Source organism: Rhinatrema bivittatum, chromosome 16, assembly GCF_901001135.1.
Source record: "Rhinatrema bivittatum chromosome 16, aRhiBiv1.1, whole genome shotgun sequence".
Taxonomy (NCBI): domain Eukaryota; kingdom Metazoa; phylum Chordata; class Amphibia; order Gymnophiona; family Rhinatrematidae; genus Rhinatrema; species Rhinatrema bivittatum.
In genome coordinates this window covers 11412894-11440323 of record NC_042630.1, presented here as the reverse complement: position 1 = coordinate 11440323, position 27430 = coordinate 11412894, and the positions used below count along the sequence as shown (strand labels likewise).

The following is a 27430-nucleotide window of genomic DNA, read 5'->3' as shown; positions in this document are numbered from 1 at the left end:
AGGTTCAATTAACAAGATTAATTATCACTTCGGTTTACATTACAACCAGCAAAATAACATAGACAAAGTCTTGTTTTACAATGAACAGGGAATAATAACCTGGATAAAACAAAGAACAGGGAAGAAATAACCTGGAAAACATAAAATGGGTGAAGCAAGTATAGAGAATAGGGTTTGTACAACTTGGGCGAAAAGCAAGGAAATTAAATAGGGGAGGACTGTGAAGGCTTTTATTACATCACCTTCATGAATGTGGTAGCTCTGGAACTGTGTTAGTGGTTTACCTCTTGCGTGAACCATTATCAGTGCATTGAGTTTAATAATTATTCTCAAGGGCCTGAAACTACTACTGGACTGCCTCAAGGCTCAGCAGTTTGAGCTATGCTATTTAATACATATTTAACACCTCTGTGCAATGGATATAAACTATGGGCCAGATTTTAAAAGGGTTACGCGCGCTGAGCCTATTTTGCATAGGCTTGGCGGTGCGCGCAAGCCCTGGGACATGTGTAAGTCCCGGGGCTTGCAAAAAGGGGTGGTCAGGGGTGTGGCCAGGGGGCATGTGGGCGGTCCGGGGGCATGGCTGAGTGCCCCGACACAGCGGCCTGTGTCGGGGCACTCATACCATACCATACCATACTCATACCATACCATACCATGCTCACCCCAATTTGAACCTCTGTGGAGCAGTTGTGTGCCATTCTGTGCCTCTTTCATGCTGAACCCTGACAGCATGTGTCCCCTACACCATACTTTTCCTCTGTTAATTAGCTCTTCCCTGGTACATACACAGTGCCACTGTTATGCCCATGCCACTGAGCCCAGCCTAGACTTTTGCTCTACAGCTTCCCATACCCACACCAGTGAGCCCTGCCTAGGTGGTGTTCATTCAGTACCTTGCTGTGCCAATGGCATTCAGTCCAGGCAGAGTTCTTTGCACTGGGCCATAATATGCTCTTTAAAATCCCTTACCTACACCCCTTTACCCTGCCTGGGACTGCATTTTAAAATGCAATGGGGAAGGTGGCCAACATCCAGCCAAGGAATGTGTCCCATACTACATGGAATCCAGGACAGTGGATGTGTGTCCTGTACTATAATGTACGCATGATATTAAAATCTTCCAAGATGTGTGCTCTGTATTAATCCCCACCTGCCACCTGGAACCTTTCCTGGTTTTGCATCCTGGGTTATTTATTTATTTTATTTATTTATGCTGTGCCTAAGTCACCTGGGTGTTTTCCCTGCTCAATGTTGTGCCCATATCAGTATGAACTAGCTGGGCATGTGCACCTTGCCATATTATGCCCTGTTCTGTGCCCATGTAAGGTTCCAGGATAGGCCTGTGCTCTAGCACAGTGTTCCCCAACCCTCTCTTGGAGGCACACCTAACCAATCGGGTTTTCAGGATATCCATAATGAGAATAGGCAAAAGAAAGATTTCCATACTTTGAAGACCCAGGCTATACCAATCCATCTCATGCATATTCATGTGGCAATTCTGAAAACCTAACTGGATAGGTGTGCCTCCAGGAGAGGGTTAGGAAACACTGCTCTAGTAGGGGCATAACATAGTAGATGACAGCAGGTTAAGACCAGCTGCTCCCTCCAGTCCATTTATTCCTTGTAGAATATAGAGCTCATGTCACTGGGTAGGAAGGTGTACATATCACTGATCCCTATATAAGTACATGATATACTTTTGTTTATGGTTTTAGAGGTTGATGGAGGTGGTAGGCAGTTTCAGTATGTATAAACTACTATGTGATTCTATTTGTAAAAACATTTGTAGTGCTGTAAAACATGCCTTGGGTGCAACGTGTGAAAAGCATGATATAATAATAAAATTATTATGATGATGATGATGATGATAAATCACTTCAATGTGGATTTTTGGTGAGTCCTGAGGTGGTCAGGAGAGTGGGGTAGGGTGAGCAGCAGGGTTCCTTTGGTGGGAGGGCTCCATATTTTAATAAATGGGAAGAGCTGGGGTGGGTTCTTGGGCATTTTTTAAATTTTTTTTTAAATGAAAACAAAAACAAAACCAACGATCCATGGGTGGACCCAAAATGGCCCACCACTGAAATTATTCAAAAAATACTTGAAAAATATGCATGAGATGATTTTTTAAAATGTAATCCTAAAGTTTGCATTTACTTTCTTCATTATAAGCATTTCAGCTCTACATGGGATATTATAACATTATCCTTCCTGTGTATATGTGGAATGTAAGCAGCAATGTATTTTTTTATTTATTTATTTGATTTACATTCTGCTTTCAGACACTTCAAAGCAGATTACTTACAAGTATTGTATTTCTGATTTAGGGTGGAGATTCCTGCTAAAAAAAAAAAAATATATATATATATATATATATATATATATATATATGTCTGAACCATGCGCATGGCTGATTTTATCTTTTCTTGCACATCTCTCATCTTTACTATGAGATCTATGTCCACAGGCATAGTTTGAATCCACAGTCTAGACCCAAGAGCATAAAAGCCCTCCTGAGGCATTCTCATGGTTGAGTCCCTTGACTTCCTATACATGATCAGCAATGGGGATGGGGAGGCTTGCAAACACTTCCCCTCTGAGATTTTGGAACAGTATTAAAACTTTAGAGTTTCTGCGGAGCAGCTTGACTTGTCTGAAATGCAGTTGTCTAGGACGAGTCATGTCTCTCGGAGTTGAGTAACTGATGGCTACGCCAGTCTATAAATGAGCCCTGCTAAATAATATACATGTCGAGTCATATATGGGTGGATTTATAAAACAGGGACTGAATGCACATCCTCTCTTGTCCATTGCTAAATCCATCATTGTTAATTCCAGTGGTTACCCCTCAGTGTTTGACAGCATGCAGACAGATCGAGAGTTAATGTCAACCCAGACATACTTTGTTTTTTCCCCCCAAGAAAGGTACAAAATCAAGCTAATCCTCTATAAAAAAGGATTGTGGAAGTAAGTGGCTTCTAAAAAGTACAAGTTTGCATGAACAGTGTCCTATTATTTTTTTGTGATCTGTGAAATCATACATGTACTTCCATGTAGACTCCCAGCCTAAAATGTTTACCATCTTTTATTTTAAAGTTCTAATTTTTCATTTAATTTTTTCAAGTATCTTAATTATAATTTTCAGTGCACAAAAGGCAATCAACTTTCCACTGATAGTCTATGCACTAAATAGTATAAAAGTATGCATTTCATCAATTGTCAGATTAGACTGAAATCACTGAAGAATCGCGTACCATGAATCCCTCTTCCCCTCTCCCCCTCCCATCCCACCCTTACATATCCAGAGAGATACCCTCCATTCTTTTCTTGAGCACTTACAAATCGATTCTGTTTCACAGGCATTCCCCCATCTGTCTAGAGTCTGCGATTTTCCATCTCCTCATTCCATCACATCTTAACTCTATTTCTTATTTCCACGGCTACATGTACTACTCCAATGAATGGAACCCACGTATCCTTGGATCGTGCTCTACTTTTTGGAGATACTGAATCCACGAGCTTATATTCCAGCAACATTACCTCTGTCATAGTTGTCTTCCAGATACATATTGTTGGGCCATTAACCTCCAACCACTCGTTCAAAATGCCCTTCTTTACAACAAATTTTAACTAAGAATTCTTCATGTGGTTTATCCACAACTGGCTCCTCATCCAAGAACCCCCCGCAAACAGAAAGATGTCGACCATGTGAATGGAATAGGAACAAGCTTATTCAGAAACAGATATATCTCTCTCATGCCAGTATTGTTGAATTTCAGAGCATTCCCAGAGTCAGTGCATTACTGTAGCTCATTAATTCCAGCTTTTTCATATTTTAAACATGCATCAGATGTGGTTACATTGGTTTTTTTAGGCCAATACATTAATCTATTCACAATCTTATATTGCATTTCTTGTAGTATTAAACTCTGTGTTTATCTTAATTGTTACCTGACCCTCATATCTATATCTTCTACCTGTATTAGCATTTCCAAATCATTCCATCGTATTTCAGCGACAGATTGTAAGAAGTCATATTTGGTGAGGGAATCTAAATGTTTGTGCATCATAGATATAGATACCGTCTTCATATGTAATAAATTCATCAATCTTTGAAAAGAACCAGAGCAATAACCAGAGACCCCTTTCTTAAATACCTTTGAATAATAAATCTGTATTTGATAATATGCTAAATAATCATTCTTTCATATACCCAACTGTCCAAGACATTATTCAAATGTATACATTTTTTCTTTATTGATTTTTAAAAGAACAAAATGCAAAAGTAGAAATTAAGCCACTCAATTTTTAACAAAAATGAAAAATATAAAACAATTATTCAATTGTTTTATATTGCTAACTGTTTTAGAAAACATCAATACAGATGTTATGATAACTGCTTAACAAATAGATTCCAAGTACTGTATCTAGAAAGTGATTCAGTCTTGTTTTTTGTTGTAGAAATAGCCCCATCTTTAAGGTGAATTTTAAAAGCCCAATGCGCACCAAAACCAGAAGATACGTGAAAATGTTGGGCTGGTGCACGGCGAATGGATTTTAAAAGCCGCCCGAGTTCGCATGTATCTCTTGCTGTGCGCACAAATGAAAAGTTCCCAAATAGGGAAGTGGGCTAGGTAGGGCATGAGTGTAGCTGGATTTCACATTGAAATCTGCACGTAAATACTTGTACGCACAGGCACATGCCAGGACCCCTGCCACGTAACTTTATTTCTGCTATGGATGGCATGTAAGTCATAAAACAAACAAAAAAAAACCAACTAAACAGATCGGCAGGATTATTAAATTAAGGGGGGGGTTTGGAAGTCCCATCCCTTAACTTGGCAAACCGGGAATGAACTGAGAAAATGGGCAATGACGTCGGCACACACGTCTTTCAAAATTCCCCCCTTACATGGTAGAAGTGGGATTTGTGCAGTCAGGCTATTTTATAATGTGCACGCATATACGCGCTTACGTTATAAAATGGCCGCATCCCTTGGTGCGAGCCGATGAATGCGCGCACATGTGCGCCTGCGTGCCTATTTAAAAAATTACCTTCCCAATGTATTACCTTCCCAATGTATTAAACAAAGATGCTTAGTTCCACAGTTTTTCAAGTAATGGAGAACTTTTATTAAGGCTATATCCACTGATCTATTTTTTTGAAAGGAGATATATTCTGTATCAGAGGATTAGGTTTCCATACCAGCAGGCACATTTAAATACCCACTATGCTTTTGATCTTTGATGAAACACCTCCCTGATACTGTCTCCTTTTGAGGGCAGTCAGCTAAACATATGTCACAAATTCCCTACTTTTGTTTTGTAGAAATAACAATTGTCAAGAATCTTTTGGTAACTAAAACAGAAGAGTCACCTGAAGTCAGTGGAGTGTCAGAGAGCACTACCAGCCCGGGGCAATCCCTGAAAAGCTTCTAGGTATTTCATAGAAGATTCTTGCTGATAAAAGTGTTTTCTATCACCGAGATCCTAAAAATAACATAATGTTCCCTTTTAGTTCTAATGCTCTAAATTTTAGAAGACAAAAATAAAATTAAAAGGAAATGAATGAGAGATATTTACTACTCAATTTCTGGACACGTCTCCAGCAGTATTTTATAAAATGTGCTGGAAGCTGCATATCTTACATGTGTAATTATTGTAACGTGTATGCGTAATAACCCTCAGTTATGCGTGGGTGTCGTGTATTTTAGAAAGTTTGCACGCATTCCACTTATGAAAATGCTTCCATGGTGAGTCATGAGTTCACTGGCTCCTCCACCAGTTCATCTGGATCGTCCAGCACGTCAGCCTGAATCCCCCTTAACCCACAGCTCCCATCCAAAAATTGCAAGTGGGATTTCACTTACCCCATTCAATTGGAAGGTGCAAAACCATACAGATAATTTTGGTATTGCACGCATAGCACTTATGAAACAGTAACTTGTGCACGGACCTCCGAACCCTGTCTCAGATTAAGCCTAAGCTGCTTCCTTTTATTTCTTTCTCATGTATATGCGACACTGCTAGTAATTGTATATACTTCAGGCTTTTGCAAATTACTACTTAATGCATGGACATGCTACTTATACATGTAACTTCCAATTTTATGTGCTGAAAGATTTAGAAAATTCAACCCATTATTATTGTTATTATTATTATTATTATTATTACTTTCAGCCTTACTTTTACTGTAGCATCTTATTGTTTGTTTTTCATATATTTTTATTGAATGTATATTACTTTGTCAGAGAGGATGCTATTTCCATAGTGGAGAACATAGCATATCTAACAATAAGTGCTGCGATTACAGCACCTGGGCTTTCAAATGATCTATTCTGTCTGCAACATCTTCAGATTTGTATATCGAACACACTATATTCCACCAAATATGTATTTCTAGGAAGAATCTCTCCTATCATTTATTAAGTGTGGCTTGAGACCATAGAAAAATATCAGTTTCTTATTACAGGCAGAAATATCGACCACAACTGCAACTGGTTTCCATATGATAATTAGGGATGTGCTATTGTTTGTCTCATTTTCCATGCACTAAAATGCTTAGAGGGTAATTTTCAAAAGCATTTATGTGCTTTAACACGAGTTGTTTAAATGTGAATGCACTTTGCCTGTATAGGTGGGCTTTTGAAAATCGCAACTAAATATGCCACTTTTACACATGGAAACCCTTTTGAAAATTACCCCCCAAGTGTGCACTAAATTGATTAGTGCTGTAATTCGCTTTTAATCATGCACTAAACCCATTTCAGCGCACATTGATTTGTTTTAATTGATTCTAAAGTCAAATGAAATGACTCAAAATGAAATTAAAAAAAACATCAACGAAGTATTCAAACGTTGCTTAGCTGGATAAGTGAGTGGTACTTATCCGGCTAGCCCTGAACATCCTGCTTTATCAGTTAGCCAGTTAAGGCCTGGATTCACTAATGCCGCAAGGCATAGTGAATCCCGGCAATAACGATGGGCGGGGGGGGGGGCGAAGCGGGGGGCAGTCCTGCGCTAGCAGGCAGCGACCACACCTCCGCTGCCAGCGTCGCGCCGAATAACTACACCATAAAAGGTGTAGTTATTCGGTGCCAAAATAGACAGCGAAAGGGCTCCTTACCTTTTCGCTGTCTGCGCTGTCATCAGAGAGTTGGCCCCGGTGACGCCCCGACTCCTCCTCTTCCGGGGCCGACTCCGCCCCGATGTAGCTAGCGCTCGGGTGCGCTAACCTTTCTAACTATCGCATGCTTGCGCTGGTAGTACAAGCGTGCGATGGCTTTAGAAAATAAGGCCTTAAATCCCTTATCTAGGTAAATAGCCATATAGTCAGTGGGCAGGCAGTGGGCATAACTGGATGGTGTACAGTTTCCTATCTAGTTAACTTAGCTGGATGAGTAGCAATATTGCACCTTATCTGGTCAAATTCACCGGATAAGTTATACATGGCCCATAGCAGGTCTAAAGTTTGCCAAATAATAGTTATCCAGCTATATTCAGTGCTTTATATATCGTGTAAGTTTGCCAGATAAATCTTATAAGGCTAACTGATGAAGCTGGAGAGCTTTCAATATTGGCCTCAACATCTTTTTGCCAGCACATCCCTAATAATTTTAAATGAAAGCTCACATTGAATATTCAGTATTATCCCTCATCCTTATCCATTTTCTTATTTAAAATTAATGTTACAAAAATATAGCATGTGAGAATGCTTCTGTTTTTCAATGACAAAACCCAACACATATTATCTTTCTACTGCAGTAGCTTCTAAAGGATAGATGGAGAACAGGACTCAAGTTCTGGTTATAGAATTTATCCTCCTGGGTTTTCATATCCCACAGGACTTTGAAATCATAATCTTCCTTCTCCTCCTGCTGATGTATCTCTCCACACTCTCCTCCAATCTCATCATCATACTCTTGATCTGGATAGATCACCGCCTTCACTCCCCCATGTACTTCTTCCTCAGCAACCTCTCCTTCCTGGGGATCTGGTTCACCTCGACTATTGTCCCCAAACTGCTCTCCAGGATTCTGCTGGGCAAGAGGACCATCTCCTTCACAGGATGTATGCTGCAATGTTATTTTTATTTTCTGCTGGGGACCACTGAGTACATTCTTCTGGCAGTCATGTCCTTTGATCGCTACATGGCCATCTGTAACCCACTGCGTTATACAGTCATCATGAGTGGTCGTGTCTGCCTTGGACTAGTCCTGGCTTCATGGGTAGGGGGTTTCCTGAACATTATCTCACCATTTATTATGATACTTAGACTATCCTTCTGCAGTTCCAACATCATCAACCATTTCTTCTGTGATTCCTCACCCTTGATCCACTTGTCATGTACAGACACCACCCTCCTTGTCCTAGTGGTGTACATTTCTGCATCTGCTGTGTTACTCAGCTCCTTGCTGCTGACGATGGTTTCTTACATTTACATCATATCTACCATTCTCAAAATATCTTCTGCCCAAGACAGGAGAAAATCCTTCTCCACCTGCACCTCCCACATTATTGTTGTTACCATTGCCTATGGAACAGCCATTTTCCTGTATGTCAAACCAGCAGAGACGGGTTCCTTAAATGTAAACAAAGCCATGTCATTGCTCACCACGGTGGTAACACCCTTGATAAACCCTTTTGTTTATACTTTAAGGAACAAGCAGGTGAAGGAGGCCCTAGTAGATGTTGTGAGGAAGAACAGGTTGTTTTAAAGGATGGGATAGGACACTGTGCATCTCTATCACCTCAGTCGACAGTGAGCTATGAGATAAGAAAGATTCTGAATAGCCTCTAGTAACTGTGGCACCAAGCAAGTAGGGCTGTGATGTTACTACTACTACTACTACTACTACTACTACTTAAAATGTCTATAACGCTACTCCATGTGCACGTACAAGAGATAGTCCATGCTCAGTAGAGCTTACAATCCAATCAAGATAAGCATACAGGGAAAAAGTAACTTTAGTTAAGACAATGGTCAAAAATTTAATGAGGCTGTAAGCAAGACAATCAGGGTTTAAGATTTAAAAGCAGCCTAAAAAATGTGGGCTTTTAGATAAAACATAAAAAAGGCATGAAAGGGAGCATAACACACCAACTCAGGAAGTCTTTTCCGAGCATAGGGTGCAGCTGGGTGAAGAGTACAGAGTCAGGAATTGAAGTTAAAAGGCATAGATAGCAGTGGAAAGTGTTAGAGTGAGGATGTGACAGATGGAAGCAATGACTGCAGTGGAGATGGAGCTGAGGAACTGGCAGGGAATGGGGTCAAAGAATATTACCCAGTTTTAGGAGGAACATTTTTTTTGCCAGTCTTGGTTTTATTAAACTTATTGTGGAATTCATAGACTTTCATTTTCAATTAATACTACAAGCACCACAGTGCAACAAAAGGATATGTCAAAAAGTCATGACTGGTTTAGTCTTCCTATGGAAAGTGAGTCCTATCACATCCCTGAAATAGGTATAGTTTAGGGGGTTCACAGCAGTAATGATCTGTAGTAGAAGAAGTAGTAGTACGCCAACTATGAGTGAGTTCACCACTGCACCCAAATCTGTGTAGCAGGCTGACCCAGTCTTGGCTTTACCTCTTTTCATGCATGTAGATGTAGTTCTATCTTTCTCAGGGGAAATCGCACCTTAAGTTCCATCCATGCAGTGGGGGTAAAACCAGGACTGGATAGGACTCCGTGGTGGTAACAAGAGTGAATGAACCTCCATCTCTAGCTCAGAGCAAGTAGAACACAAGCAGCAATAGTGTAGTTTGTTGCATTTTATTTAAGTGATCATTTTTCTGCATAGGTTAACAAGGAAGCTTGGGGAGGACCGCAGTGAAAAGGTAGGGAAAAGACGATTCATGTGGAAGAGCATTCCCCATAGGCACTTAGAACTATGTTACTAATTTGCCACACCTCATCTAGAAGAGGACAGAGGGGAGCTTGTGATCCCAGGCAGTTCAAGCGCCAAGCAAATAGGTACTCAGTGGCTAAACTAATTCAACTCTGAAAAATGAGGATAAGGGAAAATGAGTAACATGTAAAGACAGAAACAGCTGACATAAAATGGAAAGATTTCAAGAGAAAAACAAGAATATAATTTATGTAGTAGACACAAAGAACATTTATGACTCTATTGTGTCCTACATGTCTCACTTATCTCCAAAAAGAGGCTACTAGGAAAGAATGCAACAATGTCTCTGACATAATTACAGGAAAACTGATGAACAAATTCAATTTTTTCTGAATTTGTTTGATGAATATTATTGTGGGTGTAGAGGATAAGGAGTGAGAACTGATGGGGTAGATTGATGGTTATAACTGTGGCTTAAAGAGTGCATGGTTTGAGGTCTACTAGAAGGTTGCATGTTGATGGTTATTGCTGTGCATATAGAGGACATGGAGTGAGGATTGACGGGGGGTAAACTGATGGTTATAACTGGGCATCTAGAAGAGGTTTATTACATTGGATGTAAAGGATATGGGATCTGGGATGAGGAATTATGAAGACAGGTTGATCGTTATAACTCGGGAGATAGAGTACATGGGTTGAAAGGTGATAGAAGGTGTCAGGTTGATGATTATTACTGTGCATGTAGAGGAGGACATAGGGTGAGGGATAATAGGAGGTTTCAGGATGATAATTTGTACTGTGGGTGAACTCATCTACATTTCAAGTTAGGGAGCCCTATTGGAAATGTGTCTGTAAGGGCACAATACACTTTTCTCCCATAGTAAATCAGACATGACATCTTTTTTTCTTCCATAATCACAAAAGGGTAAATTATTAATAGGGCACCTAATTTCAAAAGTAAGCATGGACTTTTCATGAACCTGAAATGTTCCCCAGGAAGCCTCTTTGGGAGACCGCTGAAAGAATGCACGTTGTGAAAATACAGGCAGACTTTTAAACAACTGAAAATCTGCTTAGAGCTCAGAATTAAGCAGGATATAAATCTTTTAAAATAAAGAAATAATAATAAAAATAATAATACAATTAGACTAGAACAGCTTTGCATTTATATTATTTGTATGCTATCAGAGTATTAAACCCTCCAAAATAATCCACATAGTTAGAAGATACTTTTGCAAGGAAGGGTCACTCACTTGCTCAGTGTTTTATATAACTGAATGGGTAATTGTCCACTGAAATTACCACTCTGCGACTGAGCCATTCTGAAACATTGGTTGCCATTGTCTGAATGTAAGCTCATATTTCAGATTGTTTGAAAGCTTCTTTTCCATCCCCATGAATTTCTTCAGGGTTCTCCTGATCTCCTTGCTCCTCAGACTATAGATGATAGGGTTTAGCATTTGGGGTCAGGACACTAGACAGCAGGGCCAGGGCTCTGTCACTTTCTTGTGAGGGACTGGACTTGGTCCTGAGGGATGTGATGGTGTCCGTGCCATAAAACAAAGAAACAGAAAGTGAGAGCTGCAGGTTCTGGCTTGTGGCCCTCTGACCGGGAACAGTTGCTGCGATAGTTGGACTAAGAGACTTGGAATGTATACATAAAAATTGGAGGGGGAGGGAAGGGGAGGGAGAGTCTCTCTCTCCCCTTCTTAGAGCCTCCATTTAATCTAATGAATGCTACTCTTTGCCTTCTCTATCATATATATTTTTATATAATGTTCAATACTTTAAAGTGTTTAAAAATATTCTATCTTGCAAAAAGCCAAATTTGTTTATAAGACCCCAGGCCCTAACATAGAATACAATCCCTCCCTCCTCAAATAATATTTTCATCCAGAAGTGACTATTTGTAGCTTAACATGAAGTTTAGAAATGCCAATCAGACCACTGAAGGATGCGCCAGGTCCTGTTCTTTTCAGCCCTGCCGAGAGGAACATATTGAAGAAGTGGAAGGACTTAAATGCACTTGGGCACCTTTAGGAGTGAGAGTATCTCACTGAGATAATCATCAGAGCAATTAAAAACACATCTATAATTTATTTTGATGGCAAGTTTCATGTCCCTCAACAGATCATTTGATTTCTGAGATCCATTACACGTTTTTCATTAGGCAATTTCATTACGCAATATTATTTCCATTGCTTGTTCCAAAACTATTTTATATCTACTAATAATTGTACTTTATATTGTACTTTTATTCTATTCTGTATTAGGGATGTGAATCGTGTCCTCGATCGTCTTAACGATCGATTTCGGCTGGGAGGGGGAGGGAATCGTATTGTTGCCGTTTGGGGGGGTAAAATATCGTGAAAAATCGTGAAAAATCGTTAAAAAATCGAAAAATCGAAAAACCGGCACATTAAAACCCCCTAAAACCCACCCCCGACCCTTTAAATTAAATCCCCCACCCTCCCGAACCCCCCCCCAAATAACTTAAATAACCTGCGGGTCCAGCGGCGGTCCGGAACGGCAGCGGTCCGGAACGGGCTCCTGCTCCTGCATCTTGTCGTCTTCGGCCGGCGCCATTTTCCAAAATGGCGCCGAAAAATGGCGGCGGCCATAGACGAAAAAGATTGGACGGCAGGAGGTCCTTCCGGACCCCCGCTGGACTTTTGGCAAGTCTCGTGGGGGTCAGGAGGCCCCCCACAAGCTGGCCAAAAGTTCCTGGAGGTCCAGCGGGGGTCAGGGAGCGATTTCCCGCCGCGAATCGTTTTCGTACGGAAAATGGCGCCGGCCATACGCGTATGGCCGGCGCCATTTTCCGTACGGAAAATGGCGCCGGCAGGAGATCGACTGCAGGAGGTCGTTCAGCGAGGCGCCGGAACCCTCGCTGAACGACCTCCTGCAGTCGATCTCCTGCCGGCGCCATTTTCCGTACGGAAAATGGCGCCGGCCATACGCGTATGGCCGGCGCCATTTTCCGTACGAAAACGATTCGCGGCGGGAAATCGCTCCCTGACCCCCGCTGGACCTCCAGGAACTTTTGGCCAGCTTGTGGGGGGCCTCCTGACCCCCACGAGACTTGCCAAAAGTCCAGCGGGGGTCCGGAAGGACCTCCTGCCGTCCAATCTTTTTCGTCTATGGCCGCCGCCATTTTTCGGCGCCATTTTGGAAAATGGCGCCGGCCGAAGACGACAAGATGCAGGAGCAGGAGCCCGTTCCGGACCGCTGCCGTTCCGGACCGCCGCTGGACCCGCAGGTTATTTAAGTTATTTGGGGGGGGGTTCGGGAGGGTGGGGGATTTAATTTAAAGGGTCGGGGGTGGGTTTTAGGGGGTTTTAGTGTGCCGGCTCATGATTCTAACGATTTATAACGATAAATCGTTAGAATCTGTATTGTATTGTGTTCCATAACGGTTTAAGACGATATTAAAATTATCGGACGATAATTTTAATCGTCCTAAAACGATTCACATCCCTATTCTGTATTATAATATATCTATGTAAACCGTTGTGATGGTAGCCCCAAACAACGGTATATATAATCGATCAATAAATCAATCAATAAATAAATAAATAGGTTGATGTTCAATTATCTGCATGCTTTGGGGCATACTTTTTGTTATGAGTGTACCCCTTAAATGTACATATATTAACTTCATATATAAACCGAAGCAACAAGTAAAGATTTTTTTTTTTAAACTGCAGAAAGGAATCAGAACTACATGAACTGAATCTTGAAACAAGAAGCAGAGAATGTGATAGCAAATAAATACCAATAGGCCAGTTTATGCCTTGTAATTAGCTGATACTTTTCAAGCTTCCAGGGCAGGATAAGAGAGTATGATATTATTCCAAGGTATTCAATGCACAGGAGTTGGGAGTCTTTTCAACAGAAAGGAAGCTCTGGAACAAGAGGTCATGGGATGGTAGTGAAAGGGTGCAGACAAGATCAATCAAATTACATTTTTCTCTATGAGGTTGGTGGATGCATGGAAGTGGAAGGACAAGGAAAGTATCTGAATTCAAGAAGGCATGGGACAAGCATAGGGGATCTCTGGTAGGGATTATAGAGCTGAGCAGTTTGCATGTTTTGGCAGATCAGATAGGCCAAATGGTCTTTTTTTTTTTTTTTGTCATCTCATTTCTATGTTTCATGGATAGACATGAAGGAAGCAAAACCATGCAGAATCTCTGTACACCTTAACACTGACTTCTGGAAGTAATTAACAGAATATGTGAGGAGGAAATAAGTTAGGCATAAGTCAATGTTGTAGCACTGCTAGTATAAAAACTAGCAACATACTAGGGATGTGAATCGTTTTCCATATCGTCTTAACGATAGAAATCGTGTGGCAGGGCAAGAAAATCGTCTTAGGCACGATTTTTTAGTTAAAAAATCGTTAAAAATCGTTTTTTCCGATTAGTGCGCACTAACGGGAGTTAGTGCGCACTAACTGGGAGTTAGTGCGCACTAACTGAAAATGATACAATTTGACACTTTTCAGGTCAGTTAAGGTCAGTTTAGGAATGAATATGTATTCCTATTGGCTGCCCTCTTATTTATTCATGTTACCAAGTTTCCTACTGACAGTATATGGGGGATGGGAAATGGAAACAGTTGGTAGCTTGACAAAACAAGTAATGTGATCAGTCAATGTGACTAGAACTTGTGCCCTAACCCTGATACCAGGGGTATTGTGATCTTCCTGCACACAGTGCCCTATCCCTATTAATACCAGGAGTGTTGTGATCTTCCTGCACACAGTGCCCTATCCCTAATACCAGGGGTGTTGTGATCTTCCTGCACACAGTGCCCTATTCCTGATACTGGGGGTGTTGTGATCTTCCTGCACACAGTGCCCTATTCCTGATACCGGGGGTGTTGTGATCTTCTTGCACACATCCCGATATCAGGGATAGGGCACTGCATGCAGGAAGATCACAACACTCCTGGTATTAATAGGGATAGGGCACTGCATGCAGGAAGATCACAACACTCCTGGTATTAATAGGGATAGGGCACTGCATGCAGGAAGATCACAACACCCCTGGTATCAGGGATAGGGCACTGTGTGCAGGAAGATCACAATACCCCGGAGGAGTGAGGGTCAGGCAGCTCCCCCCTGTCTGTGAAGCCAGCCTCTCACTAGTAATGCAGGGAGGAAGCTGTCTCAGACTTCACCATCCTCCCCCCCCCCCCCCTTACCCACACACCATTCACTAGCTGGGACATGGGGGAAGTCAGGAGTGAGGGTCAGGCAGCTCCCCCCTGTCTGTGAAGCCAGCCTCTCACTAGTAATGCAGGGAGGGAGCTGTCTCAGACTTCACCATCCTCCCCCCCCCCCCCCCTCACCCACACACCATTCACTAGCTGGGACATGGGGGAAGTCAGGAGTGAGGGTCAGGCAGCTCCCCCCTGTCTGCGAAGCCAGCCTCTCACTAGTAATGCAGGGAGGGAGCTGTCTCAGACTGGTATCAGGGTTAGGGCACTGTGTGCAGGAAGATCACAACACTCCTGGTATTAATAGGGATAGGGCACTGTAAGAGATGACTGTAGTAGATTGAATAAAGATCTGATATTTCTGCTCTCCTCACACCAAACAAAAACAACACACAAGCAGAGAAGCCCTTCTTACAAAGCTGAGCTAGTGAGTTAAGTAGGAGGAAAAGTAAACATACTGGTGCCAGTGTGGCTACTTAAAAAATACACTTACCAACAATCAATTACATATATTTGAACTGTGTACAGTTCCAGCCAGGACCACCTTTCTAAAATGCACAGTGATTGGCAAATTCAACATGCACTAGCATTTCAGGTGCCTGCTAACAAAAATAATAAACAAACAAGTTCTAGTCACATGAGTGCTGATCATTACATTACTTTTTTTGTCAAGCTTCCAACTGTTTCCATTTCACATCCCCCCAACCATATTGGTAACATCAGTAGATAAGAGCACAGCCAGCCAATAGGAATACATACATACATATTCATTCCTAAGTGACCTTTACTGACCTGGGAAGTGTGAACACTTTGTTTCATTTTCTGTTGGTGTTCGTTAGTTTCCAGTTCCATTTCCCATCCCCCCAACCATCACCTCAGTGGTAACCTTGGTAACATCAATAGATAAGAGGGCAGCCAGCCAATAGGAACACATATTCATTCCTAACTGACCTTCAGTGACCTGGAAAGTGTTTAGTTGTATCATTTTCAGTTAGTGCGCACTAAATCGAGTTAGTGCGCACTAACGGGGAGTTAGTGCGCACTAACTCGAGTTAGTGCGCACTAACACGATTTAACGATTTTTAACGATAAATCGTTAGAATTTCTATTGTATCGTGTTCTATAACGATTTAAGACGATATAAACATTATCGGACGATAATTTTAATCGTTGAAAAACGATTCACATCCCTACAACATACTGATATGTATTAAAAGGAGACATACATGGAAGACATCATTTATTCTACTGCTGCATTCAACGTTGGTAAGGCCCATGTTAGAATGCCCTGTTCCAGGTCTTAGCCTCATACTTCAAGAACGTTTGGAGGTTTTGTAAGAAATACAAAACAACCTCTTCCTCAGGGATCTCATCCAGCTGATGGATATCCTTTTATGTCATTTCACAACTGAAGATGTCACATTTGTTGCTCCCAAGTAGCCACATTGGGAATCAAGATATTTCAAGAGATTCTGTTTGCATTATTAAGTTCAATGAAATGAGTAGGGACTGTGATTTCACTTTTTTTTTGTTTGATTTTATAAAGGCAGGTGTTGTTAGAAACTTAATCCTCCTGTGTTCTGAGTGAATTGACTGGTCAAAGGACAAAGGATTTAATGCATTTCATCAGGTACAATACATTTCAACATCCTCCCAGATTGACTCTAGATCCTCAGTACTCATCCTAGGAAATAAATGGGAACTCTCCCTGAGGAGAACTATTGTATTTCATTCTTAAGGGAATACCAGGAATTTCACTGTATGAAAAATGCATCCTGCTAAACCACTCCCAGTATTACTAATCTAAGTCAACGAGTGCCACACAGCATGAATGCAAGGGAAAAGGGGTAGAGGAATGACAGGAAACTCATGGAGGATGATCAAGAGTTTTATTAGTATCCTCTATTGATTTTGATCAGGAGAGTTGAAAAATATGAGAAGAGGGGAATGTAACAGGAGAATAACCACACACACAGAGGAATAGAATTTAATTTCTTTACTGTGGTACCATTGTAATTCGAAAGGGGGTGAAAACTCTTTATAGGTAGGCAAGGTTAGATGGGATGTTCTCCATCCATTCAAGGGGAACACATTTTCCATATTAAGGAAATTGGCATCATTTTAATTGTTCTGAAAACCAGACCAGCTGGTGGTCCTGAAGAACCAGACTGCAGGACCTGTAATCCATGAAAAAATGTAAGAGTATAATGACATTACTGTAAATCATTAACATTGTGTCCATGAAAATGGTTGAGCCAGTCTGGTTTAAATCGTAACCCTTCAAGCACTGGGAAAATGTGAAAAGATCATAATGATCTTACTGCTCCTGTTGAAAACTGTTTCTTCGCAGTCAATGATACCTTTACCTGAATGGGACATAGGATCTACCCAAAGATGTTGCAGTGTGTGAGCTTTTGATATCTAACACCACATCTGAAAGTCACACCGGAAAAAGGGGACCAATGGAGTCTCAAAATATCATATTCAACATCTTGAGAAAATTTCCATGTTGATCCAGTGAAAGGTGTCATGTAATACATCAGTTGCAAGATTCTCAGATCTAAACCTCAAGTAGAAAGTGACTGGAAGAGGTTTGCATATTCTTTATAAAACTGTGTCTATGAAATGACTCAAGAATGTAACATTTTGTATGTGAGAATATAACTATATTCTCTGAGACCCTAAAATCCTTCTAAGTGCTCCTTTAACTTCTTTATTCCGGAGGCTATAGATCAATGGATTTAACATGGGAGTCATAATAGTGTAGAACAGGGCAAGCAGTCGGTCATTATTAAGGGAGTAGCTAGATTTGGGTCTCAGATAGGTGATGGTCCCAGTGCTGTAAAACAAAGAGACAGAAACCAGGTGGGAGGCACAGGTGGAGAAGGCCTTGCGCCTCCCCTCAACTGAGCGAATCCTCAGGATGGCCATGAGGACACGGGCATAGGAGATCAGGATGAGTAGGAAAGGGATGAGAATGACAGCCACACTATACATAAAGATTGCGATTTCATTCTTAGAGGTGTCCTGGCAAGCTAGACTTATAACCGGAGGAATATCACAGAAATAGTGGTTGATTACATTGGGTCCACAGTAGGGCAGGCTAAATATGAATCTGGTTTGCCCCATGGAAAGGAGAAGAGCAGTGATCCAGGAGCCAGCCACCATGTGGATGCAAACTCTGCCACTCATGATGGTGGAATAACGCAGGGGGTTGCAGATGGCCGCATGGCGATCGTACGCCATCACTGCCAGCAGAAAGCACTCAGAGGTTGCAAAAAAAATAAAGAAGTACATCTGTGTACCACAGCCTATGTAAGAAATACTTCTCTCCTTTGACAGGAAGTCTCCCAAAACCTTGGGGATAGTCACAGATATGTAACATATTTCCAGGAAGGAGAGGTTCCACAGAAAGAAGTACATAGGAGTATGGAGGCGGTGGTCCAGGGTAACTGTCAGAATGATGGTGACATTCCCCAGCAGGGTGATAGCATAGATAATCTGGAACAAAACGAAGAGGAGATGCTGCAGTGGTGGAGACAGGTCCGAGAATCCCACCAGCAGGAATTCAGTCACAGAGGTCTTGTTTTCCTGAGTCATCAGTTACTGTCAGAATCCCACCACAGGCTCAGCAAAGGCTGCAGTGAAAACAATTTGTAATGAATAAAATTAATCATGATAATCAAGGATGGTCTGTTTAGACGAGAATGGGGGCAGTCACTGTGGTTTGGATAATCCAAGTCATAGTCAACAACATTATTCCCCAGACACTGATATGAGATCTAGGACTGCTAGAGCATTGTCATCAAAATGCAAGGCTGCCCCAATTTCCCTGTGATACCTGGGAACATGGTGGCTGTCAACAGATGAAGATGTCTTGGTCCACGCAGTCTGCCTTGTTGCCTGCTGACTACTGTGACACTGCAGACCTTACTCAAGTTCTGTTCATCTCCTTCCCTGGCTCCTATCGCTACCATTTGTTTCTCCCATGCACGCTTGAAAGTACAAATGTCTGGAGAATTCAAGGTTCAGCTGGATGAATTCCAGCTATTTTGAGTTTGACAGAATTTTCAGATTTTCCTCTAGATCTGTTGGCTGTAAATTTGCTGAAATTTCCCCTCAGCACATCCAGCAAAAAATGTGAACAGATTTGTCGTGGTGCAGGAACGCAGAAGTCTGGATGCGAGGGATGCGTGGGCCGTAAAGTTAACCTCTTACTAGCCAAGTTGCAATCAGATCTAGGCCTCTGTGCCCATTCCCTCTGTCCTGGGCTAATTCTGGGGAAGGGCAGAAGAGTCTAATAAATGGATAAATGGGTATTGTGCTTAAGTAGCTTTAACAAATATTTATGAAATATGCCATGGTCCATTTGACTGAAGGAGCAGATAAATGTGTATATTTTGATTACCCTGAAACCCTGAGCTTGTTTGAAAACCGCTGTAAAATTTGTGGAAATTCCCATAAATGTATTAAGGGAGGTGAAGGACATGACAAGCACGATTTTGAGAAAACTCTCCCCTTTCTCTTCCCAGTCAGTCCTGGAAATTTCAGATTTGGGAAAGACATCACTAAGCATTAGAAACTCAACAGAATGCAGTTAGATTCTGAACTATCTAATTAGCTGGCTGCAGATCAGGGCATCGTTCCCCCAGAAATCATCTGTTTTACCAACTTCTGCGACTGGAATTGTTACAAATGAACCAAACCAAAAAGGAAGTTGTATTGGATGAGCTTTTGTGATCTCACAGGCCTCTTCCATTAAAATTTTCTCCAGGACCAAGATCCCTATGCTAACTTCTGTAGTTGAATAGTTTAAGTCAGCCGCTACCCCTTAAAATGATCTTGAAGGAAATGTTAACATTCCCTCAAATAGGACTGGCTTGGTGGTTCATTTGTAATTATCAGGAGAAAACCACCAAAACAAAAACGATGTGTCGTGACACGCTTATGATATGTTGATATAGGTAAAAACAACAGAGCAGGTATGTGGTTCTGTTTTAATAAAAGCTCATTGTATGAAGGTATTACCTACCTATCAACACATAATAAGAGTGTCCTACACATCATTTTTGTTTTGATGGCTTTTTTTCTTGATACATATATTGTCACCATTGAATTTGCATTTTTTTTTTTTGGTTAGGTTCATTTGTAATGCCGTGAACTGCCATGCTGAAGACCTGAGTTTGATTCCCGGAGATGTTCCTTCTCGGTCACACAGGGGCCAGACGACACCCGTTTAACTGACGGATGTACTCCAGTCATCTTACAGTTTGAACTGCGTGGGGGGTCTCATGGTTTTGCTGGAACTGTTAGTCCCACACAGTTCAAACCACAAGACAGCTAAATTGTGCCCCAACATCGATTCCAAGGTCTGCTCCAATTTAGATGTTAAACTTCTGAGCGCACTCCCTCCCCCTCCACCACAGCTCTTTCCCACCCCACCTTCTGCCAATCCAGGCACATTTCAACTTAAAGGTTAATTTTATTCTTCGGATAGGGCAGTCAGTATAGGTTAACATCATGTCTGGACCCATTGGTGACACAGAAAAGAGGTATTGGCTGCCAATAACTGACCTGTGTGGATAGATTTTCTCAGTTAGTTACTAGGGGGCATAAGGAGCTTTTTGGAGGTTCCAACCAAACTTCCGAAACATCCTCTGGAATTTCTCTGCTCTCTCCCATCAGATTTGTGTGTGTGTTGGACTTATGTGTATACGTTTAGATGGTTATTAGTGACAATCTACACATAATGCCTTATTTTTTAGATGCAGGTCCCAATTACACTTTTGAAAATGTACTCTTAAAAATCTAAGCAAATTGGAGGGTGGTGCTGTGGTGCTGATTGTCATCATGCAGATATCAAATTGATACAAGCGTGTGGAAGGAAGCTTGCACTGCTGCTGCCCACTCTGTATCTGTTCTGTGGATAAATGGAGGACTTTGGTTTCTTGTTTTCTCTATCCAGCAACTTTTCTCAGCACTAAACTCACTAGAAGAACTACTTCTCTCACCATTATCGATTCTACGTTTCCAGTAGCCTGAGCGGAAGCTATTAATAGGAAGTCTTAAACAGTGAATCTGTTCCTTCAAATGAAAGAAAAACCCTGCAACTCTCAGACATCAAGATGCTAAAACTACTTACTCAATCTGAATTACAACTCACCTTGAGTTCAGGTTAGGAAAGGCAAGTAATGGAATCCAAATCCGAATTTAAGTTCTTCATAGTTTTATTTAGCCAATAGGATAGGCATAACCAATTCTTTTCTAATCACTGCTGAACCAAAGGGATAGGAGAGACTGAGTGCAGGCAAATTTTATCTTAGCTACAGAGGGCAGCACTGACTCAGTCTGAACTCAGAGATGCATGGCCATGGCTTTAAACAGTCACTTGATGCTGAACTGCTTCGAGAGTTGGTTCCAAAAAGGTCAAGTAGGGGGGAAATCACGTTGCTGAATGGAATCTCCAGAAATCTTCCTGCTCATCCTAAACTCAATGAGATGAGACTTTTAACAGGCAGCTTGTATCAAAAATCTGAATCAGCTGACACTCACAAAAAGAAAACCAAACAAGGGGAGAAAAAAAATTGGAATTGGGATTTTGGTGTTAGCTAGGTCACAGCTGCAAAACCTGGCCAAAACATCCAGAGCCAGGATGAGCTTTACCAAACCTGAATGAGAATCAGGCAAGGCTGGCTATCCCCTGTCTCTGCTTACAGCGACGTTTGAGGCTCTCCCATGCCTAGATGAGAGGAGACCGGAAAAGTCCTCAATGTGCGTCAGCAGACTGACAGAATGGATCGTCACCCAACAAGGAGCACATCATCCCAACTTTGGAACGGGTCCCGACTCCTCTGCCGGCTAAGGGCGTGAATGGATTTATCAAAGGTTCATGCTTAAAGTCTTCTTGGAGACCGTTGGGGATTGGGTCACCAAAGCAACCTGGCAGGCTCCCGAGACGATGTTGGGTGGGAATTCTTCACAATCATTTGGCAATTACTCTTTTGCCAGGTTGTTTGAGAGGCAGAAAAACAAGAATTTAATCCCAGGAGCTGTAAAACTGCAAATCATTTCAACTCAATGACTGATAAACAGTATCCTTTATTGGAAGTAGTTAATATGTGGTGTTAAAAGGGGACCCGCCTTTCCCCAGGCTGGAAATTGTCATGTTTAATGTTAAAAGAGATCTTCCTTTTTCTCTGGTTATGGTTGACATATGTGGTGTTTTGTAGTACAATTTTGTTAAGTCGCTTGGATACATTTGGCTTGTACTGACATGCGTCACACTTGATGTCACAATCAAAGGCCAGTGCACTGCTGATGCTGCCGGTGACATGGCTGATTCCAGTGCCATGGAACGTAGAGCCTGTGACAGACACAGGATGGGTGCCGCTGGTGGTGATTTTCTGCCAGGACATTGACCGGGAACCTTTCTGAATTTCTTCCTTTTCCCCATTGCAGCTGGAGTGGAAGGTAATGGCCCCCTCCCCCCCCCCCCTTTCCCAACCCACATGTCCTGACCGAGTATTTTTTTTTTTTTTTTAGAAAATTGTCACTGGGTGTCATCGTTTGTCATTGAGTCCATGAGATGCTATTTCTGGGATTTACAGTGGATGGTCTGAGTTGACACCCAATTATTTTGGGCACATTTCACACCTGAAAGTTTCCTACTACTCCTTTGGACTTCCAGCCCATTTGGAACTTGGACTAGGATCTGGCACCGTAAGCCTTCTTTGCAACTACCCGGGGATTTTTTTTTACCCCCCAACTCCCTTAGCTTAAGCCCTCACAACGACAGTCCGTGGCTGGGAACCACGCTCCATGGCTCTCTCCGGAGCCTTACAATCTCAGGTCTTAAATCCAGGCAATCTGTATCATCTCTGCATGATGATGATGAGGGAGACTCTCTCCCACCCACCCCTCCCAAGCGCTGCGAACGTGGCATTCCCGGCCCTGGCCAAACTGGGGAGCAGAAGAGCTGATCCAGGGAGGGAATCAAATCCAAGTTTCTCTGCTTGGCAGGGCACAGCACTGCCACTGAGCCCCAGTGGTGACATCATTACAACATGGTGGAGCCTCCCCACCGTCCCCCTGAATCTACCGCGACGCTCCTGTATTCCCTAAAGGACTCGTGCAGGACCATTCCAGCTTTCTGGAAAACTGCCAGATACAAGACTTCATTTGCAAGAAATGTAATGAGAATACACAACGGTGAAGCCCAACAGTTCGGTTTACATTTCCCTGCTTTTAAAGCAGTGTCCATTTTACGGGTGAATTTCCCCTTCTTTCTGCACATTTCAAGGAGTGGTCAAAGCATTTCCCGTTTCCTCTCACCAAACACTTCAAAATTGCCCCATTTTGAGTGGTTAAAACATTTGTTTCTCTACGTGATATCTGTTATTATTGCTGGGTATTTTAAAAATTGCTATATGTTCTTATGTAATCCGCCCAGTACAACTAGTCTGATATGGGTGGAATATAAATTCTATAACTTCTATAAATAAATAAACTTTCCCTTTTTGTGATACTTTTGTGTACCTCAGGTACTTGACAGCCCCCATCCCCCACACCCCTCCCCTCAGATTTCCTCAGTGTGATTGCTTACATGTCATTGTGTCACTCAGTCTCTACAGAGCGGCAATGAAAGAGGAAGCTCAGATGCAATAAATGAGCATGGAAAATGGGCTCTCAGTGTTGAGCACCCACTTCCCTAATGCGCACCCAGGCATCTCACCATATTAAGTCAAAGGATGTACAGAAAAGCAGTATTATCTGCTTTTCTGTACAACTTTTGGGACTGTTCAGAAATTAACGCCTGGGCAGGCGTTAATTTCTGAGCGTAAAAATTTGCAGGTCATACGTGCATTTTTTTTTAGATCTGGGGTGAATAATTAATAGCCTCATCAACATGCATTTGCAAATGATGAGCGCTATTAGCTTCACATGAGGATGAACACGTGTTTTGGATGCACTAATCCTCTTGTAGCATAAGGGGCTGCGGGAAGAGCTCGCTCGCTCGCTAACTCCCATTAGTGCACGCTAACCATAGCGCTAACACGAAAATCAGAGGCCTACAAAAAAAAAACCAAAACAAATCGTGGGAAAAACAAAATTTCCTGCGGGGGCCCGAAAACGAAGCCCGAACTGAAAAAAAAACAACAACAATGCACATCTCTAGAGATTAATGCCTCTGTTTAGATCTTAGATGCAACCACACCTTGAGTATTGTGTCCAGTTCCAGTTACCCCAGCTCAAGAAAGAAAAAGTGGAACTAAAAGGGCAAAAAAAATGATAAAGGGGAAGGAAAGGCTTCCTTGAGAGGAAAGGTTAAACAAATTAGGGATCTTCAGCTTGAAGAACAGATGACTGAGAAAGGATATGATAGAGATTTATAAAATCACGACCGGGTAAAACATGTAAATAAGAAATTATCAATTGCCCTTTCAAATAATACTGGGTCAAGGCGACATGCCATAAAAAAAAATATGTTGCAGATTTAAAGCATCTTTTCACTCAATGCATAATTAATATGAGGAATTTCTCATTGGGGGATGTGGTCAAGGCATCTGGGTTTAAAAGGGGGTGGGTGGGTGTGGGACAAGATTGCAGAGGAAAAGTCCATAAACAACGTTTAGCCAGGTGAACTTATGGAAAACCACTGCTTATCCCTAAGAGCAAGCAACAAGAAACTGGATCTGCTGAGTTCTTATTAATTACTAGGGGTGTGCATTCGTTTTGAACTTAAATGGAAAACGCAACTTTTTTTTTTTTTTAACTTAAAAAAGTGATGAGGCGTAAACGATCAGATTTCCAACTCATTCAACATAGCTATGTTGAATACGTTGGAAATCGCGATTGTTGATCTAAATAAAAATTTAAACCCCCTCACCCTCCTTAATCCCCCCCCCAAGACTTACCAAAACTCCCCAAGCTGGCCAAAAGATGACATTAGAAGGGGGAAGAGAACTCCAGGGCATTTGGCCAGCTTGGGGGGGCCTCCTGACCCCCCCAAGCTGGCCAAAAGTGCCTTTTGGGCCCAACGAGGGTTCCGGGAGCGGATCCGCGGGGAATCACGTGACGCCGCGTCACTCCGACGTGGCGCCGACGCCACGTGATTCCCCTCGGGTTCGTTCCCGGACCCTCGTTGGGCCCAAAAGGAACTTTTGGCCAGCTTGATGGGGCCTCCTGACCCCCCCAAGCTGGCCAAAAGTGCCTTTTGGGCCCAACGAGGGTCCAGGAGCGGACCCGAGGGGAATCACGTGACGCCGCGTCACTCCGACATGACGCCGACCTCACGTGCTCCTTGCAAAGGAGTTCAGAAATGGCGTCCTGACCCCGCTGGACCACCAGGGAGTTTTGGTAAGTTTTTTTTTTGGGGGGGGGGGGATTAAGGCGGGTGAGGGGTTTAAATTTTTATTTGCACATATGGACATAGACTCAACTTATGGAATTCTCCATATGTCCATATTGACCACAAATGACCCCCCCTTTCGACTTATGAACTTAAACTTTTGGTCTGCACATCCCTATTAATTACCCTGACTGGCCACTGTCAGACACAGGGTGCTGGGCTCATTGGACCTTTGCTATGGGCTTAGGTTCTTATGGTGCTACTCATTTGATTTAACAAAAGGAAACATGGACATATGCTAATAACATCGCAAATAATTTGGCACCATTCTCACTGGGAATCGACCAGTGCCCAAAAGTGTCAGAATGTCTTCATCAGTTAGCATTGCTCTGGGGGTTGTTTTTGAGACAGTGGAGATGAACAAACAATCGACTTTAAGTTCATGTTGTCTCATTGAATAAAAGCCAAAAGGAAAAATTATGCAGATATAGTAATGAATGTTCAAAGTGCTAGCTTTGCCCAGCAGATGTCACCACTGCTCCACAAATGGCTTTCTTGCCTGCTTCAAACATCTTGAACAGTGGAAAATATGTGAGATTTCAGACTCTTGCAATATATGTATTGTATTCAACAAATATGCTGTTGGAGCTACATGCTTACAGGATTAATTTAATGCATTATGCTAATCATCAGATCAGAGCAATATGAACAGAGGGGAATGTTGTGTGTACATAAGAATAGTGTATTCATTGATTGGCTTTCTCCCAGCTTGCATAGTGCTCTCATCTCTGAAGGAAAGACATATGCGGTTTGAAAATCATACAGACAGCAACATCTTTGTATAGCTCTACTGTTGGGCCAATGAAAGGCTCCAAGGCCTGCAGAGTACACATTAAAGAAGACAAATACATTTTAGCAAATATAATGGACTTTATTCAATATAGGATTATTTTTCACAGGCAAAGAATAAGGGAAAATGCTATATGAATAAGGCCCCATAACTTCAAGGACACATAAGCACATCTAGTTCATGGATCCTGCTTTATTTTTTTCAGCCTTTTCTAACTTTATTCATGTCTTTTAGAACAAACATGATTGCAGCCCTAAACATAAGTGATATGACTACACTGGACTTGGAGTAGCCTGTATATAAGTGGTGATTAGAGCTGTGGTATGGCTGCATCAGATTTGGAAGAGACTGGGGAAACTTACACAGAGCAACCATAGTTTAAAACCCAAACATCAACGAGCATGAGCAGGCTGGAAGCTTAGCACAGTTGCCTCACAGGTTTTGGTGAGTGAGTAGATCATTTCAGGGAGAGGCATTGGGACTCGAAGAGGGGCTGGGTGCTTGTGTGTTGGATTGGGTATTGCTCTTATGGAAATCAAAGAAGATGACAATGCCTGGGGTGGCCTGCTGGTGGAGGTGGTGGTGCAGCGGGGAGAGGTAGGGGAGCAGCACTAGGGAAGCTGGTTGGGAGACATGGGTAGGAAGGGAGCTGATGTTGGTCTGGATATGGAAATTGTATTTGTTAATGTGCCCAGGGTGGTAGAGAACAGAGAGGAAGAATCTCAATTTAGCAGACTGGATTGCACAAATGAGCTGTTATGTGCCATTATTTACTATATTAAGGAATCCAACCACCTACTCTTTTAAATTTAAATTGATCAGCCCAGCAGTTTTTCTGCTGATTCTTTGGGCTTCTGGATCAATAGGAACTGGTTTTTCTACAGAAGCTATGGTACCATTAGCTTTCATCCTCAACTACCCAGGGATTTTATCTCATTTTGTAAATCTCCTTGCTCCCATATAGCACAGCCATCGCAGTGATTGTTGTCAACCAGGAGCCACAGGCCATGGCTTTTTGATTCAGTAGTTATGCTCCTCAAGTCTGTTATGTGATGTCAGAAATTCCCCTTCCCTCACCCCAGAAAATCTCCCAAACCATATGGGCTTTGAATGTACCAACAACCAACTCTCATTGCTCACAGACCCGACAAAGGAAA

At 42.2% G+C, this 27430-nt stretch overlaps 2 protein-coding genes across 2 annotated transcripts; one reads left to right on the top strand and one right to left on the bottom strand.

The window, feature by feature from the left end:
* The first annotated feature begins 7781 nt into the window (after positions 1-7781).
* On the top strand, positions 7782-8717 carry LOC115077267 (olfactory receptor 6M1-like). Its single transcript, XM_029579552.1, has one exon. The coding sequence runs from the start codon at positions 7782-7784 to the stop codon at positions 8715-8717; it is 936 nt and encodes a 311-aa protein (XP_029435412.1).
* A 9022-nt stretch (positions 8718-17739) lies between these two features.
* LOC115078082 (olfactory receptor 10A7-like) lies at positions 17740-18675 on the bottom strand. Its single transcript, XM_029580716.1, has one exon. The coding sequence runs from the start codon at positions 18673-18675 to the stop codon at positions 17740-17742; it is 936 nt and encodes a 311-aa protein (XP_029436576.1).
* Between the last annotated feature and the right edge of the window lie 8755 nt (positions 18676-27430).